Below are 19,324 nucleotides of genomic sequence, written 5' to 3' on the forward strand. Positions count from 1 at the left end.
TGTGTGTATTGTGTGTGTGTATGTGTGTGTGTGTGTATTGTGTGTGTGTGTGTATTGTGTGTGTGTATTGTGTGTGTGTGTGTATTGTGTGTGTGTGTGTATTGTGTGTGTGTGTGTATTGTGTGTGTGTATTGTGTGTGTATTGTGTGTGTGTATTGCGTGCGTGCATGTGTGTGTGTGTGTGTGTGTGTGTAGGGGTGCAGAAAATGCTCCATAAAATATAACATGGCTGCAACTTTTCAAGGAACAGGTTCATAAAACAGAGGCTCTGCTCAGTCAAACCTGAAGTAGATTATGAACATGGATTTTCTTTCTATAGTCAAAACAACCTGTAAAAAGGATATATAGGCTAAATAACATGAACAAAACACTCTTTTACCTTCCCATAGCCAAGCATGATGATTCGTACTAGCACCACGTTGATCCTGGCTCCCAGAGAGTGGTCATGGTAAATCTCGTTCACCTGCACAGACAAAGACACAGACATTTACTGTATCAACACATAAGGAAGAGAGAGAGAGAGAGTTGAGGAGAAAAATAAAGAGGATATATTCTTGGAACATAAATTTAAGAAGATAGAGACCTTCAGGGTGAGGTAAAAGGCAGGATGAATGATGTGAAGATAACAGTAGATACAGGGAGGAGAGGAGGTAGAGAAAGACAGGGAACAGAGGGGTACACTCTTAGATGCTATCTAGAACCTAAAAGGGTTCTTCGGCTGTCCCAGTAGGAGAACCCTTTGAAGAACCCTTTTTGGTTCCAGGTAGAACCCTTTCCACAGAGGGTTTGACATAGAACCCAAAATGATTCTAACTGGAACCAAATAGGGTTTTACCTGGATCCAAAAAGAGTTCTCCTAAGGACAGCCGAATAACCTTTTTGGAACCAATTTTTCTTAGAGTGTAGTTGTTCTTCCCACTTAAAGAGAGCACAAACTGGTTGCTAGACAACCCCCCAAAAAACGCAGGGACATGGTTGCGTCTGTCTGTCTGTCTGTCTGTCTGTCTGTCTGTCTGTCTGTCTGTCTGTCTGTCTGTCTGTCTGTCTGTCTGTCTGTCTGTCTGTCTGTCTGTCTGTCTGTCTGTCTGTCTGTCTGTCTGTCTGTCTGTCTGTCTGTCTGTCTGTCTGTCTGTCTGTCTGTCTGTCTGTCTGTCTGCCTGACCCAGTCCTTCTCCTCTTTAATATTCTACAGCATTCCCTCATTCCCTGCTTTCCAAGAATAACACAGCCAGATATGACGTGTGGGAGGACAAGGAGAGTGACAGTGTGGGTGTGTGTGACTCTCTGTGTCTATGTGTGATTATGTGTGCATTCTACATGTGTGAGAGAGAGGTCAAGTGAAAATGTGTGGTACGTCTGTATGTGTGTGCACATCTGTGATTGTGTGCATGCATTAATGTGCACTTCTCTGTGTGTATGTGTGTGTGTGTGTGTGTGTTAGAGTGGCAGCCTGGAGGTGACATGGCCCCTCCAGCAGGTCAGATCACACTCTGTCCCTTCCAGCTGGTTGCCACGGCAACATCAGCCCAATTTGGGCCGGTTGACTTCCAGGTGACCCTGACACCCCGGGCCCCACTCTAATGAGACATTTACATACAGACGCACACATGGATGCACCCATACACACACACTGCATGACAAATATGTTTCCAGGTATTTTCCAACCTGTAAACATTCACTGAAATTTGACCTGAGCGGTAATTTCTCATATTTCCATGGAAGCTTTTCGTAGCGTCGCCTCACATCAGTTGAACTTGGGAAGAGGCTACCACCAAACATTTAACGCCGTGCTTTTACATGACCATCCATTCTGGTCTGGATTTGAGCAACTTTATTACCGTTCTGGTTAGCGATTGTATCACCGTCATGGTTTTGTTTTCGACAGACGGTCATTTTATCTTCGCTCTCGATGTCTGCCTCGTTGAGGGCCTCTCTTTGGCCTCCTCCTCCTCCTTCGGTCTCTCTCTCTCTCTCTCTCTCTCTCTCTCTCTCTCTCTCTCTCTCTGCTCACCTACATCATATGTTTACACCTCAGACTTTTTACTGATCTGCTGTTGGATTATTTGATTAGTGATTCTTGCTATGTTTGTATTATTATTCAGGAACACTTATGTGAAGTCGTAGCTCATTCAATATTAGTGTTTAGCGTTGTGTTAGCTACATATCTTAGATTGTTCTGTTAACTTTGTATGTGCTTAATGCTGTGTTTTCTCTCTCTCTCTCTGTTGCTCATCTGGCTGTTGTCTACCCTTGGCTTTTACAATGTTCGCGATACTTTTAGAGCCCATTGCTCTGTGAATGAAGAAATATATATGACTGTTTCTCCCTCGTGCCTTGGGAGAAACCACGCGCTTGCTCTGTAAATGCACGCGAGAACTCTGCACATTTCTCCCAAACAACATGGGAGAATTTGGACTCTTGCGCTTACATGTCAAGACTGTTCTCTTGGTGCTTAAACCACGTTTCTGGACTTTGCACATCTCGTGAAAAAATGTGGCGTTAAAGACTCTTGTGACTGTGGATTGTCATTCAAGTGCTGTCTGTAAATCCAAATGTTGTAACCCCCAATCTAGACTTGCCATTATCTTGCTGCTTCTACTGTCTGGAAATGTGCAGTCTAATCCAGTCATTTTTGCCCCTACCGAACGAATGAAGTAGTCAGTGTGGCCTGAAGTTTTACGCATAAGACGTCTTCTGCCAAAGCTTGATTTTGTGAATATATGGATAAAAACTGCCGACCCTGACATATGTATGCTTTCTGAAAACCAGGCTCAAAAAATCAATTACAATACAAAAATATTGGCATAAATGGGTTTCGACGTTTTTCGTGCAGATCGTAAATCTAAGGGTGGTGGTGTTGCTGTATATGTAAAAGACAAGTTCTCTGCTGTCGTTCTGACTTCTGTTACTAAACCTAAGCAATTTGAATATCTGTCTTTGAACCTAAACCTTGGCTCATCTTTAAATATTGTTGTATCGTCTTATTATAGACCTCCGTCTGTTATCACAGCATGTCAACTCTTAAGTTTGTCTTGATGGGTGATCTGAATCAGGATTGGTTAAATCTAGCTCTGATCAACTCAAAATTCTATGAAATCCCTATAATCTCAGGCAGATTGTCAACAGCGTATCTAGGTTGAATGTAAAGTATCCTCTGAAATCCTCCTTGATTGATTTGACCTTAACCAATGCTCCTCATCGTTTTAATGCTTCTGGTATTTTTGCAAATACCAGAAGTGATCACTGTGCTATTGCCTATGTGAGAGATGGTAAAATTCCTAAGCGATCCCCACATGTCATTAGTTAAAGAAACTGGAAGGAGTTTGATATTCAAGGTTTTTTACATACTGCATTTTGCATTGAATGGAATAGAATACAATTCATCCCTGATGTTGAATTAGCCTTTTCTTACTTCCACAACGTGTTCCAGGATGTGTGCAATAGGCATGCCACTTTTAAAAAATTCAGGATTAAGGGCAGAGATAACCCTTAGTTTACTGATGAATTTACTAAAATCATAATAGAACGAAATTCTATGTGGGCTAAAGCAAGATGCTCTGGTTCTGCGGATGATTGGATGGCTTTTAAATGTCTTTGAAATCTGGGTGTGGCTATGACCCGAAAACTGAAAGCAGACCACTACCTTAAATCTACTTCAGATAATTTAAATAATCCCTCCAAATTTTGGCAAGTAGTGAAAGGTTTGGAGTGCAAAAAAGATACACAGCTTCCTAAACAATTGTTGGTAGACACTGAGAGAACCTCTATTCTGAAAGCCTTAAATCAGCATTTTCTAGATGCAGGCAGTTTATTTGAAAAGCTTAAAGGTCTAAGTGAGCCCCCTGTGAATATACCTGACACCCCTGTGCACTCCTTCACCAGGTTCTCCTTCTCACCCTTCTCTGTTTCAGATGTGCGTAAAAGCCCTGAAAGAAATTGATAGAGAGAAATCCCCTGGCTCTGATGATCTAGACCCCCGCCTACTACACTTAGCTGCAGACATCATTGCTCCCCTTAATATTTTTAACCTCTGCTTTTGTAAAGCCTCTCCTGAAAGGTGGAGATCCTTCGCTACTAGGCAACTATCAACCCATATCAAAACTATCTAAGTTACTGGAGTCCTTAGGCAGCTGAAGTAGGCAGCTGAAGGCCTACCTCCAAGAACAACATATTCAATGGAATGCAATCATGTTTAATGTCAGTAACATTGAAGGTTTTAAATGACACCCACTTTGCTCTTGACAAAAAGTTACATTGTGTGCCTGTCTTTATTGATTTGTTGAAGGCATTTGACACCATGGACCATGCTGTGTTGGTGCAAAGGTAAAAATGTTGTGGAATTACTGGTCATGCTCTAGATTGGCTTATAAATTACCTATCTGGGTCCATAGAGGTGTGCTCAGGTGTTCCGCAAGGTTCCATATTGGGACCAAAATGTTAATTTTGTATATCAACAACATTGGGGATCATATTGAGACAGTGGGTGTTCATTTTTATGCAGATGATACTGTTCTTTATTAAAGTTGTAGTAGTTTATCTTTAGCATTTGAAAATGCCCAAAGACCATTTGACAACATACCACAGAATCTTTATGATTTGAAGCTGGTTCTGAATTCGGGGGGAAAAAAATGCATGGTATTTTCTAATGCCAGGCATGTTACTAATCATGTCATTGCCACATTGGATGGACATACTATAGAGCAAGTTAAAGACTACAAATATTTGGGAGTGTGGGTGGATGACAAGCTGAGCTTCACTGTTCATGTGGAGAACTTAATAAGGAAGCTCAAGCTGAAAATAGGTTTTTATTACCGGCATAAGGCCTGTTTTTCTTTGGAGGCCAAGAAAGAAGGTGCTGGTACGATTTACAGTTGAAGTCGGAAGTTTACATACACCTTAGCCAAATACATTCAAACTCAGTTTTTCACAATTCCTGACAGTTAATCCTAGTACAAATTCCCTGTCTTAGGTTAGTTAGGATCAACACTTTATTTTAAGAATGTGAAATGTCAGAGTAATAGTAGAGAGAACTATTTATTTCAGCTTTTATTTCTTTCATCACATTCCCAGTGGGTCATAAGTTTAAATACACTCAATTAGTATTTGCTAGTATTGCCTTTAAATAGTTTAACTTGAGTCATTTCGGATAGCCTTCCACACGCTTCCCACAATAAATTGGGTGAATTTTGGCCCATTCCTCCTGACAGAACAGTTGTAACTGAGTCAGGTTTGTAGGCCTCCTTGCTCGCACACGCTTTTTCAGTTCTGCCCACAATTTTCTATTGGATTGAGGTCAGGGCTTTGTGATCTCCACTCCACTCCAATACCTTGACTTTGTTGTCCTTAAGCCATTTTGCCACAACTTTGGAAGTATGCTTGGGGTCATTGTCCATTTGGAGACCAATGTGCGACCAAGCTTTAACTTCCTGACTAATGTCTTGAGATGTTGCTTCAATATATCCACGTAATTTTCCGTCCTCAATGCCATCTATTTTGTGAAGTGCACCAGTCCCTCCTGCAGCAAAACACTCCCATAACATGATGCTGCAACCCCCGTGCTTCACGGTTGGGATGGTGTTCTTCGGCTTGCAAGCCTCCCCCTTTTTCTTCCAAACATAAAGATGGTAATTATGGCCAAACAGTTCTATTTTTGTTTCATCAGAACAGAGAACATTTCTCCAAAAAGTACGATCTTTGTCCCCATGTGCAGTTGCAAACCGTAGTCTGGCTTTTTTATGGTGGTTTTGGAGCAGTGGCTTCTTGCTTGCTGAGTGGCCTTTCAGGTTATGTCGATATAGGACTCATTTTTACTGCAGATAGAGATACTTTTGTACCTGTTTCCTCCAGCATTTTCACAAGGTCCTTTGCTGTTGTTCTGGGATTGATTTGCACTTTTAGCACCAAAATACGTTAATCTCTAGGAGACAGAACGCATCTCCTTCCTGAGTGATATGACAGCTGCTTGGTCCCATGATGTTTATACTTGTGTACTATTGTTTGTACAGATGAACATGGTACCTTCAGGTGTTTGGAAATTGCTCCCAAGGATTAAACAGACTTGTGGAGGTCAACTATTTTTTTTCTGAGGTCTTGGCTGATTTCTTTTGATTTTCCCATGATGTCAAGCAAAGAGGCACAGAGTTTGAAGGTAGGCCTTGAAATACATCCACAGGTACACCTCCAATTGACTCAAATGATGCCAATTAGCCTATCAGAAGCTTCTAGCCATGACATCATTTTCTGGAATTTTCCAAGCTGTTTAAAGGCACAGTCAACTTAGTGTATGTAAACTTCTGACCCACTGGAATTGTGATACATTGAATGGTCAATGTAAATGTCATAGAAGAGTGTAATTGTCTTTTGGACAGCTGTTTTTTAGTCATGTCGTTTGTGTTTCACTACGTAATATGTAATTGCCATACTGTATGTGTGTCTATAGTTTTGTTCAGTGTTGTGTTAATGTATGTAAGTTGTTTTGTCTGAAACGTTGTTCCCCCTGCGGCTGTTGGACCAGGTCTCTCTTGAAAAATAGATTTGAACCTCAATGAGAAAAACCTGTATAAATAAAGGTTAAAAAAAATATCGCTGCATGTGTAAGTAAACCTTTCATTGTATTTATATCGTGTAAACCAGAGCTCTCCAACCCTGTTCCTGGAGTGCTACTGTACCTTCCTGTAGGTTTTCGCTCCAACACAAATCTAGTGCATCTGATTCCAGGGTGGGGCTCCTGAATGGCGTAGCGGTCTAAGGCACAGCATCTCAGTGGTTGAGGTGTCACTACAGACACCCTGATTTCAGGCTATATCATAACCGGCCGTGATTGGGAGTCCCATAGGGCGACGCACAAATGGCCCAATTCTTGTAAATAAGATTTTTTTAATTGACTTGCCTAGTTAAATAAATGTTACATTAAAAAAAAAATAATAATAATCATAATAATTAACTGGTTTAAAAACTGAATCAGGTTCGTCACAACTGGGGTTTGATTGAAAACCTACAGGAAGTTAGCGCTCCAGGTGCATTGTTGGAGAGCCCTGGTTGTACACCATGTGCTTCTAGGGCTGGGCAATATGGCCAAAATACTATATCATATCACTGGATTTTTCTCATTTTTTAAAAATGTTTCTTAACAATAAAAGTTATTATTATGCTTTATGGGTAGTGAATGGACCTAGGACGGCAACACATTGCTTTGCTGTTATACCAAAAACAACAGAAGACAAAACTGACAGTGAAGTAGTCTTATTTTTGGAACATTGCATAGGAATCAAAATTCTCTTTTGTAGCCTCTTACTCTGTTACTCAACCAATGTTTGCCATTTGCCTAGTTATTTATCATTCACACACTGTCACGTTTATTTTTTTTGTTGTATGCCTCTATTTCGTAAAAAAAAAAAACTTTCCTTACAAAGTTATTATTCTATGGCTTATTTGACTGCAGTCTACTTTCGCCACGAGGAAGTCGCCCGATTCCTCGGGGTCTTTAGAATTGCATAGCCTAACGTTAACGCGGCTAGCTCAATGCAGTGTTTCACCAGTTTGTCCAGTATGGGAAACCACAGTTTGTCATGTGGATGCTTTGATGGTAACAACACAGAGTAACAATATCTTTTGTAACCAGCCTAAAGATTGTTTTAGTGTTTACAACGGCAGCTTGTGTAGCAAATTAGCAAATCATATCAGACTGAATTTTCCAGCTAGCATTTTCATCACCTAGTACGCATGCCTTCCTCACAGCAACGTTTTCAGGCATTTATATGAGGTGGGAGAGTTAGTAATGTAGGTTTACAGGAGTTTCAAGAGAGAAGAGAGAGATCAGGAGTTTTTCCAGACATGCACACACACATAACAGTGTGCGTTCCCTGCACAGTACATGTCAGGCAACTTGAGACGCTGTTCATTCCCGGGTAAGTTTTTGTGAATACTCAACCCGATCATGCTGGGTTTACAGAGCCCTTCAAGTCATCTGAACACCAATCTGTTCATTTCCCAATGTTCATGCAGGGTGTGCTGAAGCGTGTATGTGTGACATGCCATTAATAACTTCCCGAAAAGTGATCTGGAATTTTCAACCCAGAAACTTGTCTTCTCATGCAGTGACACACACAAACACACACTACTTGTTCAACCCACAATAACGCTGGGGTCCTGAATTGAGACCCCACACTGAGCGCTCCTTTTAAAAACAGACTTTTCTGTCACATTCAATGCCTGGACACACACATTTTTAGACACATTGAGAAAGAGTGAAGGGCCCAGGCTAGATGTCATTATTGTGGACAATGTGAACTGGATAGAGTGTGCGTGTGCGTGTGCGTGCATGTGTGTGTGTGAGCGTGAGCGTATGCACTTTGTGTGTGTCACCTACAAGTAACTAATGCAGGACTAGAGGTGGACCTGGCACAAAATCCTTATTATCAGATTCATAATATAAGCAGGTCCTGCTTCAACACTTAATACTGTTAGAAGAGGGAGAGATGATGGAGAGAGAGGGAAGAAAGGGAAAGATGGAGAGAAGGGGCAAGAAATTGTTAACTAGGATTGGACCAGCTCTGACTTATTATTATGTCTGTTCTCAGCCTAGCACTATGTGTACCAAAAACACTAGCTCCAGAGCTGTGTATTAAGACAAAATAAATGGCTCTGGCTTGCTCAATAAGACAGAGCTATGTTCGCTCCAACCCTGGTCCAGCCTTAGGTGACAGAGTGTGTGTCTGATAGAGCTGTATTAGTTCAGAGTGTTAGTTCAGAGTGTGCTCCTTACAGATGTGTTTCATTCTCACCTGACATCCACACTATTATTACCTGTTACCATGCAGGCTTTTAACACAAACATCATGCATACATTAGCATTCACCGCAGCCAGGCTTGCTTTATCAGTCACACACACTCACACTCACACTCACAAGCATGCACCTGCATGCGCGCACACACGCACACACGCGCACACACGCACACACGCACACACACACACACACACACACACACACACACACACACACACACACACACACACACACACACACACACACACACACACACACACACACACACACACACACACACACACACACACACACACACACACACACACACACACACACACACACACACACACACACACACACACACACACACACACACACACACACACACACACACACACACACAGACACACGCACACATGCACACAGACACACACGAGCAGGGAGGATGAGCTGGTTATTAAAGGTCCAACGCAGCTATTTTTATCTCAATATCAAATTATTCCTGGGTAACAATGAAGTAACTTACTGTGATTGTTTTCAATTAAAATGGTCAAAAATAAACAAAAATAGCTTCTTAGCAAAGAGTGTTTCCTCTAGCAAGAATTGTCTGGGAGTAGTTTGAGTGGGGAGGAGAAAAGTGAAAATGAGCTGTTACTGGCAGAGAGGTTTGGATCTCTCTTTGTTATTGGCCTATTAAATAACGTACTACATGGTGATGTCACCATGGAAGGCCAAAACTCCCTCCCACCAAAACAGACTGAAATTTCAGGTGGTCTTTTCAAACAGGTTTTACACAGTATTATTCCATCCTCATAGTGTGGAAACACAGGTAAATACATTTTTTTGACTGCACTGGGCCTTTAACACGATCCAGCCATCTCTCTCATCACAATTACGTCTCAGTATAAAGGTCTCCCATCAGTTAGACAGGGAAACAGAGTGTCCTCTACAATGGCATCAATAAGCAGAGACTTCTATGCAGGAGATTACCACACAATGGATTTCACCGAAAGGCTAAATATCTGCATCTTGGGAATAATGGAAATGAATCTCCCTCTCCCTCCATCTCTCGCTTGCTTACACTCTCTCTCGCTCCTGCGCTCTCTTTAGCTCTCTCTCTCGGACAGTGGGATTGGACAGATTTTAGGGAGGAATATTGTGTGAGACTCTGGCACTGATGCTCCCTGTCCTCCTGCCCTTGGCCATGTGTGTGTGTGATTATGTGAGTGTGTGTCCTGGGACTTGGACGGAGAGGGAGAGGAGATGGAGGTGGGTGGGTGTGAGAGAGGGTGGATCAGGGCTGCCCCATCGATTACTCCTCTTTTCCCATGGACCACTTAAAGAAGCAGATCAATGGCCTTTTGCATTTCTCTGTCATGTTGTTTTTCTCTATTCTCCTCTATGATTGGGCTGCTTCTTGCTGATTGGGCGTGGAGTGTGTGGGTGTGTGTGTGCATGCTCTGGACCGTGTATTGTTGTAAATTATTAGATATTACTGCACTGTTGGGCTAGGAACACAAGCATTTCGCTACACCCGCAATAACTTCCGCTAAATATGTGTATGAGACCAATACAACTTGATTTGATGTCGATTTGACACACACGCACCGAGACATTCCAGTTGAACCCCTCAGACAGGATTAAGTGGTTGCCGAGGGAGCTGTTTCATGTCCAGCAGAAAGACCGCCCACCACCTCTCCTCTCTGACCCCTAGCTGTCTCTCCATCTGTCTCTCTCTCTCTCTCTCTCTCTCTCTTTCTCTTCCCCCAATTTCTTTCTCTCCTTCCTTCCCTCTCAATGTACACCTTGACTTTCTGACCTTTAGTTGCCCGACAGGAAGAAGAGCGGCAGGACGAAGGGGCGTAGGTGCGGTTCACCTCACACCTAGCAGGGGTCTAGAGCATCCCTGATAATATACAGATAGTCTGGCTAGCTGGCTAGCTGGCTGGTTGGCTGGCTCATTGTAGCTTTGAGGCACTCTGGTATGCTTGCCTAGTGGGCTAAGCTAGTTAGAATAGGGGTGACCGCTTCACATGGCATGGTTTTTCAGATTAATTATATATAACTGGGGAGCAACAGAAGTACTTGGGAGCAGCAGAAACAAACAGGAATGGAATTGTGTATTGGGTTGTGGGTATTATCCATGTACATTTTATAGGATCTCTTTGGTGTTATCTCTGTGTACTTAACACAGTATTTTTATCAAGTATATCTAGCGGATAACAATGTCTGCTGAACGACTGGCCTGAATAAAAGCAATATCAAACATACTCCACATAGTCACACAGCTTGCACTGTACAAAAAAAAAAAATATTTACACAGGTGCACCTTGTACTGGGGACAATAAAATGTCAGACAGCGTGTATGGCGAGCGGTTTACTGATGTCAACGTTGTGACCAGAGTGCCCCATGGTGGCGCTGGGGGTATGGTATGGGCCGGCTTAAGCTATGGGCAACGAACACAATTGTATTTTATCGATGGCAATTTGAATGCACAGAGATACCGTGACCAGATCCTGAGGCCCATTGTCGTGCCACAGCCCCATGTCGCAATGATCTATACACAATTCCTGGAAGCTGAAAATGTACCAGCTCTTCCATGGCCTGCATACTCACCAGACATGTCACCCATTGAGTGTGTTTGGGATGCTCTGGATCGACATGTGCAACAGAGTGGGACAACATTCCAACTCTATACGAAGGAACTGTGTCATGCTGCACGAAGCAAATGGTTGTCACACAAGACTGTTTTTTAAAAAGGTATCTGTGACCAACAGGTGCATGTCTGTATTCCCAGTCATGTGAAATCCATAGATAGGGGCCTAATGAATTTATTTCAATTGACTGATTTCCTTATATGAACTGTAACTCAGTAAAATCTTTGAAATTGTTGCATTGTTGCGTTTATATTTTTGTTCGGTGTATTATAGATTACGCAGGTGCCATGTTTGACCATGATTGTTTTTAGCGGCTCCAAACTCCATTTGAGGATTCCACAATGAGGTTTTTAAAAAAAAATCTGTATTTTGTATTATTGTCTCATTGTGAAGTGATGACATTTTCTAACTCTAACTCTCCAATTGTAAGGCAACCAGCTGCAACAGGATAGTGAGGGTTTTGTTTTTCTTTTTTCGTCTTTTCAGGGGTGGATCAACTTAACATTGTGTGAATTGTGAATGTTGCTTCCATCAATGTAATTGTCTGCGTCATTTCCAATCCCCCATATATTTTTTGGGGGTAAATATATCCATATACATACACGCATGCATACATGAACACATACAGTATATACATACACATACCTATATAGACACACATACTTTTTTTTAGAATATACCTTTATTATTCCCCTCAAACCCTACCACCCTTCCCCCAATTGGAGAACCAATAAACACTTCGGCTTCTACCTTCAGTTTATATATCTTATACATATTTTACAGACACAATCTATTTTACAATCATTATATTTTGTTTGTTTTTAGTCCTTCCTCTATTTCTGATGTCCATACAGTTTGATTTCTATGTGTAACTGTGCTATTTCACAAAAGTTCTGAACCTATATACATTTTACAGACCCCATATGTTTTACATGGTTTATCTTGCTATTAGTCCCATCCTTCAGCTCCATTCAACCCCTTCCATCTATCTCTTAACACCATCCATTTTGGATTTCTATTTGCCATATATTTTTAAACTGTGCAGTGATTCTTCACAAACGGATTGAACCTTCCTATTCTCATAGCTTCTACAGATTGTAAATAAAAAAATACATTTTTGCTAAAATAATTATTATATTATTGATTGATTGACTATGGCTTTTCAAATCACCCAGTATTGCTATCTGCAGCATTAGTTCTAGGCAAATGTTGCAATTCTTCAGCCATTCCTGGACCTGTGACCAAAGACGAGCTACATATGGACAATACCAAAATAAATGATCTAATGACTCTGCCTCCGCATATATATCACATTCTTTTGGTTGCAAGAATTTTGAATAGCAATTTAAATCGAAAATTCTAAGGTTTGATCACATGTTCTTGCTGCACAACCTCACAACAAAAAGTCTATGTGTAAAAAGTTCAGGGGCGCAACTTTCACAGGGGACGAGGGCGTCATGTGCCTCCCCACATTCTGAAATGCCATTTTGGTCAATGGGATACAAAACAAGGCAGGGGTGTGCTTTAGGACCATGCAGACGCCTCCGAGCGGTCGGGTAGGCTGTTTGGAGTGTTTATCCTACAAAAAAAGTTATAATAATTATGTCCCCCCCAGTTCTAAAACCAAAGTTGTCCCCCTGCTTACAATTGTACATTGAATCATCATCTTTTTTTTAACACTATGGTATAGTGTACCCTAAGGCTTCATTGGTAGAGGAAGAGAAAATAAAATACAAACAGGTGTGTGAGATAGCGTCAAGCCACGTGGAGAAAAGTATACAGTGCCTTCAGAAAGTATTCCACACCCCTTGACTTTTTCAACATTTTGTTGAGTTATAAAATGGATTTGACTGTCATTTTTGGCAAACGATCTACACAAAATACTGACTGAAATTAAAAATAAAACACTAATAGGCCTATATCTGGATTAACTAAGTATTCACCCCCCCGGGACAATACATGTTGGAAACACGTTTGGCAGCGATTACAGCTGTAAGTGTTTTTGGGCAAGCCTCTAAGAGCTTTGCACACCTGGATTGTACAATATTTGGCCATTATTCTTAAAATAAATGTCAAGCTCTGTCAATTTGGTTGTAGAGCATTGATAGAAAGGCATTTTCAAGCCTTACCATAGATTCTCAAGACGATTTAAGTCAAAACTCTAACTAAGCCACTAAGGAACATTCAATGTTATCTTGGTAAGCAACTCCAGTGTAGTTTTGCCTTGTGTTTTAAGATATTGTCCAGTTGAAAGGCGAATTCATCTCCCAGTGTCTGTTGGAAAGAAGACTGAACCAGTTTCTCCTCTAGGATTTTCCCTGTGCTTAGCTGTATTCCGTTTCTTTTTATCCTAAAAACCTCTCTAGTCCTTGCAGATGACAAGCATTCAAATAACATGATGCAGCCACCAAATATGAAGAGTGGTACTCAGTGATGTGTTGTGTTGGATTTGCCACAATCATAATGCTTTGTATTCAGGACAAAATGTTCATTTCTTTGTTGCAAACAGGATGCATGTTTTGGAATATTTTTATTTTCTACAGGCTTTTCACTCTGTCAATTCGGTTATTATTGTGGAGTAACTTCCATGTTGTTGATCCATCCTCTGTTTTCTCACATCACAATCATAACACTTTTAAAATCATGGTGATCATGGCCTCATGGTGAAATTCCTGAGCAGTTTCGTTCCTCTCCGGCAACTGAGTTAGGAAGGACGCCTGTATCTTTGTAGTGACTGGGTGTATTGATACACCATCCAAAGCCTAATTAATAACTTCACCATGCTCAAAGGAATATTCATCATCAGCTTTTTAATTTTTTTTAACATATCTACCAATCGGTGATCTTCTTTGCAAGGTATTGAAAAACCTCCCTGGTTGAATCTGTGCTTGAAATCTGTGCACTACTCGACTGAGGGACCTTACAGATAATTATATGTGTAGGGTACAGAGATGGGGTAGTCATTCAAAAATCATGTTAACCACTATTATTGAACACAGAATGTGTCCATTCAACTTATATGATTTGTTAAGGACACTTTTACTTCTGAACTTATTTAGGCTTGCCATAACAAAGGGGTTGAATACTTATTGACTCAAGACATTTCAGCTTTTCATTTTTGATTAATTTCAAACATTTTCTACAAACAAAATCCCATTTTGACATTATGGGCTATTGTGTGTAGATCAGTGACACAACATCTCAATTTAAAATCCATTTAAAATTCAGGCTGTAACAAAATGTGAAAAAGTAAAGTGGTGTGAATACTTTAAGAAGGCACTGCACACACACACACAGACACACAGACACACACACACACACACACACACACACACACACACACACACACACACACACACACACACATACACACACACATACACACACACACACACACACACACACACACACAGACACAGACAACATAAGATAAGATAACACACACTGCTCCGAGACAGCCTCCATGATCTCACCCTGGCAGCTTTGGACAATGACGAGGAGAGAAATAAAGCTCCTTTTTCATCTTTGAACCATGCCTGCCTCTAGTTCTCCCCTCTGACTGTGCCTTTCCTGGGGTGAACCTAGCAGCTCGCAAAGAAGCAACACATCAATCTGGAGAGAGAACAGGGTCATATCCACAAAGCATCACAGTAGGAGTGCTGATCTAGGATCAGGTCCATGTAATCTTATTTAAAAAAAATACTAAACTGATCCTAGCTCAGCACTCATAGTCTGAGAGGCATTATGAATACAGGCCCAGATAAAAGTTTTAGGAAGTAACTCCCCTCAATGTACTCTGAATATTTCATGACTGTAAGACCAAGAACATTTATTCAAAATAGCTTCTGAAGCTAATTGTATGTTTGTGAATGGCAAAATATGGCTGTTTTTTTTTCAATTTCCTGAAAAGTGTCTGTTTTGGAGATGAGAAGTTTTCATCCAACAGCAATAGTAACATTGATAGGATAGTCTTGAACGTAGCTCATCCAGTTCATACTCCGGTGATTGCACATTTGCCAATAGAACGGAGGGTAGAGGCGATTAAATCACTCTCCGACGTATTCTCGTCACGTATCCCACATGCCGGCCTTTATAGCTCCGGCTCCTCCTTCTTTGATTGTCAGGGATTTGGCCCTGGTCCAGGATAATCAATGTGTCTTTCGCCTCCGACTCATTGAAGTAGAAGTCCTTGTCCAAATCGAGGTTCGTGATAGCTGTTCTGATGTCCAAAAGCTATTTTCGGTCATACGAAATGATGGCTGAAGCATTATGTACAAAAAAAATAAGTGCAGTCAAAAAAAGACACAAAATAGCACAATTGGTCAGGAGCCCATAAAACGGCCACTATTCCCTCCAGCACAATTATATTTACTAAGAGATTTTTCTACTATTTTGTAGCTTTCTATTTACCACCGCACACCGATGCTTGCACTAAGATCGCACTCAACAAGCTGTATAGGGCCATAAGCAAACAAGAAAATGTGGTAGGGCTTGCAAACTATCACAGATTACAAAGGGAAACCCAGCAGTGGGCTGTCCAGTGACGAGCTAAATAGCTTCTATGCTCGCTTTGAGGCTAGCAACACTGAACCATGCATGAGAACACCAGTTGATCCGGATGACAGTGTGATCACTCTATCCGCAGCCAATGTAAGTAAGACCTTTAAACAGGTTAACATTCACAAGGCCGCAGGGCTTGACAAATTACCAGGACGCATACTCAGAGCATGCGCTGACCAGCTGGCAAGTGTATTCACCAACATTTATAACCTCTCCTGACCCAGTCTGTAATATCTACATGTTTCAAGCCGACCACCAGAGTCCACATTGCCCAAGAACGTCAAGGTAACCTGTATAAATGACTATCACCCCGTAGCACTCACATCCGTAGCCATGAAGTGCTTTGAAATGCTGGTCATGACTCACATCAACAACATCATCCCAGCCACCCTGGACCCACTCCAATTTTAATTTCACCCCATCAGATCCACCGATGATGCAATCTCTATTGCACACTACACTGCAATTTCCCACCTGGACAAAAGGAACACCAACATGAGAATGCCGTTCATTGAGTACAGCTCAGTATTCAACACTGTAGTGCCCTCCAATATCCTCACGTAGGACCCTATGATGCCCCAGGTGGTGAGAGTAGCCAACAACACATCAGTCAAGCGGACCCTCGATACAGGGGCCCCTCAAAACTCCAACACCATCATTAAGTTTAGCAGACGACACAACGGTGGAAGGCCTGATTGCCGACAATGACACAGCCTACAGGGAGAAGGTCAGAGACCTGACAGTCTGGTGCCAGGACAACAACCTCTTCCTCCACTTCAGCAAGACAAAGGAGCTGATCATAGACTACGCCCCCATCCACATCTATGGGACTGTAGTGGAGTAGATCAAGAGCTTCAAGTTCCTTGGTGTTCACATCATTAAAGAATTATAATGGTGCACACACACCAACACAGTTGTAAAGAGGGCACAACAACCTTCCCCTTCAGGAGGCTGAAAAGATTCAGCATGAGCCCTCCTATCCTCAAAAAGTTAACCAGCTGGACCACTGAGAGCATCTTGACTGGCTGCATCACTGCTTGGTATGGCAACTACTTAGCATTCGACTACAAGGTGCTACAGAGAGTAGTGCGTACGGCCCTGTACATAACTAGGGCCAAGCTCCATGCCATACAGGACCTCTATACCAGGTGGTGTCAGAGGAAGGCCCAGAAAATTGTCAAAGACTCAAGCTACTCATGTCATAGACTGTTATCTGTGCTACAGCATGGCAAGCAGTATCGATGCACCAAGTCTGGAACCAACAGAACTCTGAACAGCTTCTACCCCAAGCCATACGACTGCTAAATAGTTAGTCCGGGTAGCTATTGGTTAACTTCTTTGGGGCAGGGGGCAGTATTGGGTAGCTTGGATGAAAAACGTGCCCAAATTAAGCTGCCTGCTACTCCGCCGTAAAAGCTAGAATATGCATATGGATAGAAAACACTCCGAAGTTTCTAAAACTGTTTGAATGATGTCTGTGAGTAAAAAAAAAAAGAATCCAACCAGGAAGTTGGAAATCTGAGGTTTGTAGTATTTCAACTCAGCCCCCATTGAAGATACCATGGGATATTAGTTATGTTTCACTTCCCAAGGCTTCCACTAGATGTCAACAGTATTTAGAACTGAGGATTCTACTCTAAGGGAGGGGCTCATAAGGGCTCTTTGAGTGAGTGGTCTGGCTATATGCAACAGCCTCGGTCTGGCGCGCTCACGTGAAAGGTAGCTACTTTCCACTTCATTTGTACAGACAAAGGAATTGTCCGGTTGGAACATTAATTAAGTTTTATGTTAAAAACATCCTAAAGATTGATTCCATACTTAGTTTGGCATGTTTCTACGGGCTGTAACGGAACTTTTTGAACTTTTCGTCCGATGTTCGACCTGAACGCGCTTTTGGATTTGTTTACCAAACGCCCTAACAAAAGAAGATATTTGGACATAACTGATGGACATTATCGAACAAATCAAACATTTATGGTGGAACTGGGATTCCTGGGAGTGCATTCTAATGAAGATAATCAAAAGTAAGTGAATATTTCAAATGCTATTTCTGAGTAATGTTGACTACCCAATATGGCGGGTATCTTTTTGGCTGCTTTGTTGTCTAAAGGCTGTACTCAGATTATTGCATGGTTTGCTTTCTCCGTAAAGTTTTTAAAAAATCTGACACAGCGGTTGCATTACGGAGAAGTTTATCTAAAGTTCCATGTATAATAGTTGTATGTTTATCAATGGTTATTATGAGTATTTATGTAAATTGATGTGGCTCTCTGTACAATCACCACATGTTTTAGAACTACTGAACGTAAAGCGCCAATGTAAACTCAGATTTTTTAAATATAAATATGAACTTTATCAAACAAAACATAAATGTATTGTGTAACATGAAGTCCTATGAGTGTCATCTGCTGAAGATCATCAAAGGTTAGTGATTCATTTTATCTCTATTTCTGCTTTTTGTGATTCCTCTCTTTGGCTGAAAAAATGGCTGTGTTTTTCTGTGGCTTGGTGGTGACCTAACATAATCGTTTGTGATGATTTCGTGTGTAAATCCTTTTTGAAATCAGACAATGTGGCTGGATTAACGAGAATTTTATCTTTAAAATGGTGTGAAATACTTGTATGCTTGAGGAATTTTAATTTTGAGGTTTTTGTTGTTTTGAATTTGGCGCCCCGCACTTTCACTGGCTGTTGCGGGGCTAGCGGAACCCCAGTCCTAGACATGTTAACTATTTAACTATCTGCATTGACCCTTTTTGAACTAACTCTTTTGACTCATCACATACGTTTCTGTTACTGTTTAGTATCTATCCTGTTGCCAAGTCACTTTATCCCTACCTGTATGTACATTTCTACCTCAATTACCTTGTACCCCTGCACATCAACTCGGTACTGGTACCCCATGTACAGTCGTGGCCAAAAGTTTTGAGAATGACACAAATATACATTTTTAAAGTCTGCTGCCTCAGTTTGTAGGATGTCAATTTGCATATTCTCCAGAATGCCATGAAGAGTGACCAGATGAATTGCAATGAATTGCAAAGTCCCTCTTTGCCATGCAAATGAACTGAATCCCCCCAAAAAACATTTACACTGCATTTCAGCCCTGCCACAAAAGGACCAGCTGACATCATGTCAGTGATTCTCTCATTAACACAGGTGTGAGTGTTGACGAGGACAAGGCTGGAGATCACTCTGTCATGCTGATTGAGTTCGAATAACAGACTGGAAGCTTCAAAAGGAAGGTGGTGCTTGGAATCATTGTTCTTCCTGTCAGCCATGGTTACCTGCAAGGGAACACATGCCGTCGTCATTGCTTTGCACAAAATGGGCTTCAC

At 41.5% G+C, this 19,324-nt stretch overlaps 1 protein-coding gene across 2 annotated transcripts in view; it reads right to left on the minus strand.

Moving 5' to 3' along the window:
• LOC112220757 (A disintegrin and metalloproteinase with thrombospondin motifs 2-like) overlaps positions 1 to 19,324 on the minus strand; it is a 201,239-nt gene that overhangs the window by 23,786 nt on the left and 158,129 nt on the right. For both annotated transcript variants that reach the window (XM_042302908.1, XM_042302909.1), the window contains exon 5: positions 380 to 463. In XM_042302908.1, the coding sequence (XP_042158842.1) occupies positions 380 to 463 (84 nt within the window). The remainder of the gene's footprint in view (positions 1 to 379; positions 464 to 19,324) is intronic.

The sequence above is a fragment of the Oncorhynchus tshawytscha genome, linkage group LG21 (genome assembly GCF_018296145.1).
Source record: "Oncorhynchus tshawytscha isolate Ot180627B linkage group LG21, Otsh_v2.0, whole genome shotgun sequence".
In the NCBI taxonomy this organism is placed as follows: domain Eukaryota; kingdom Metazoa; phylum Chordata; class Actinopteri; order Salmoniformes; family Salmonidae; genus Oncorhynchus; species Oncorhynchus tshawytscha.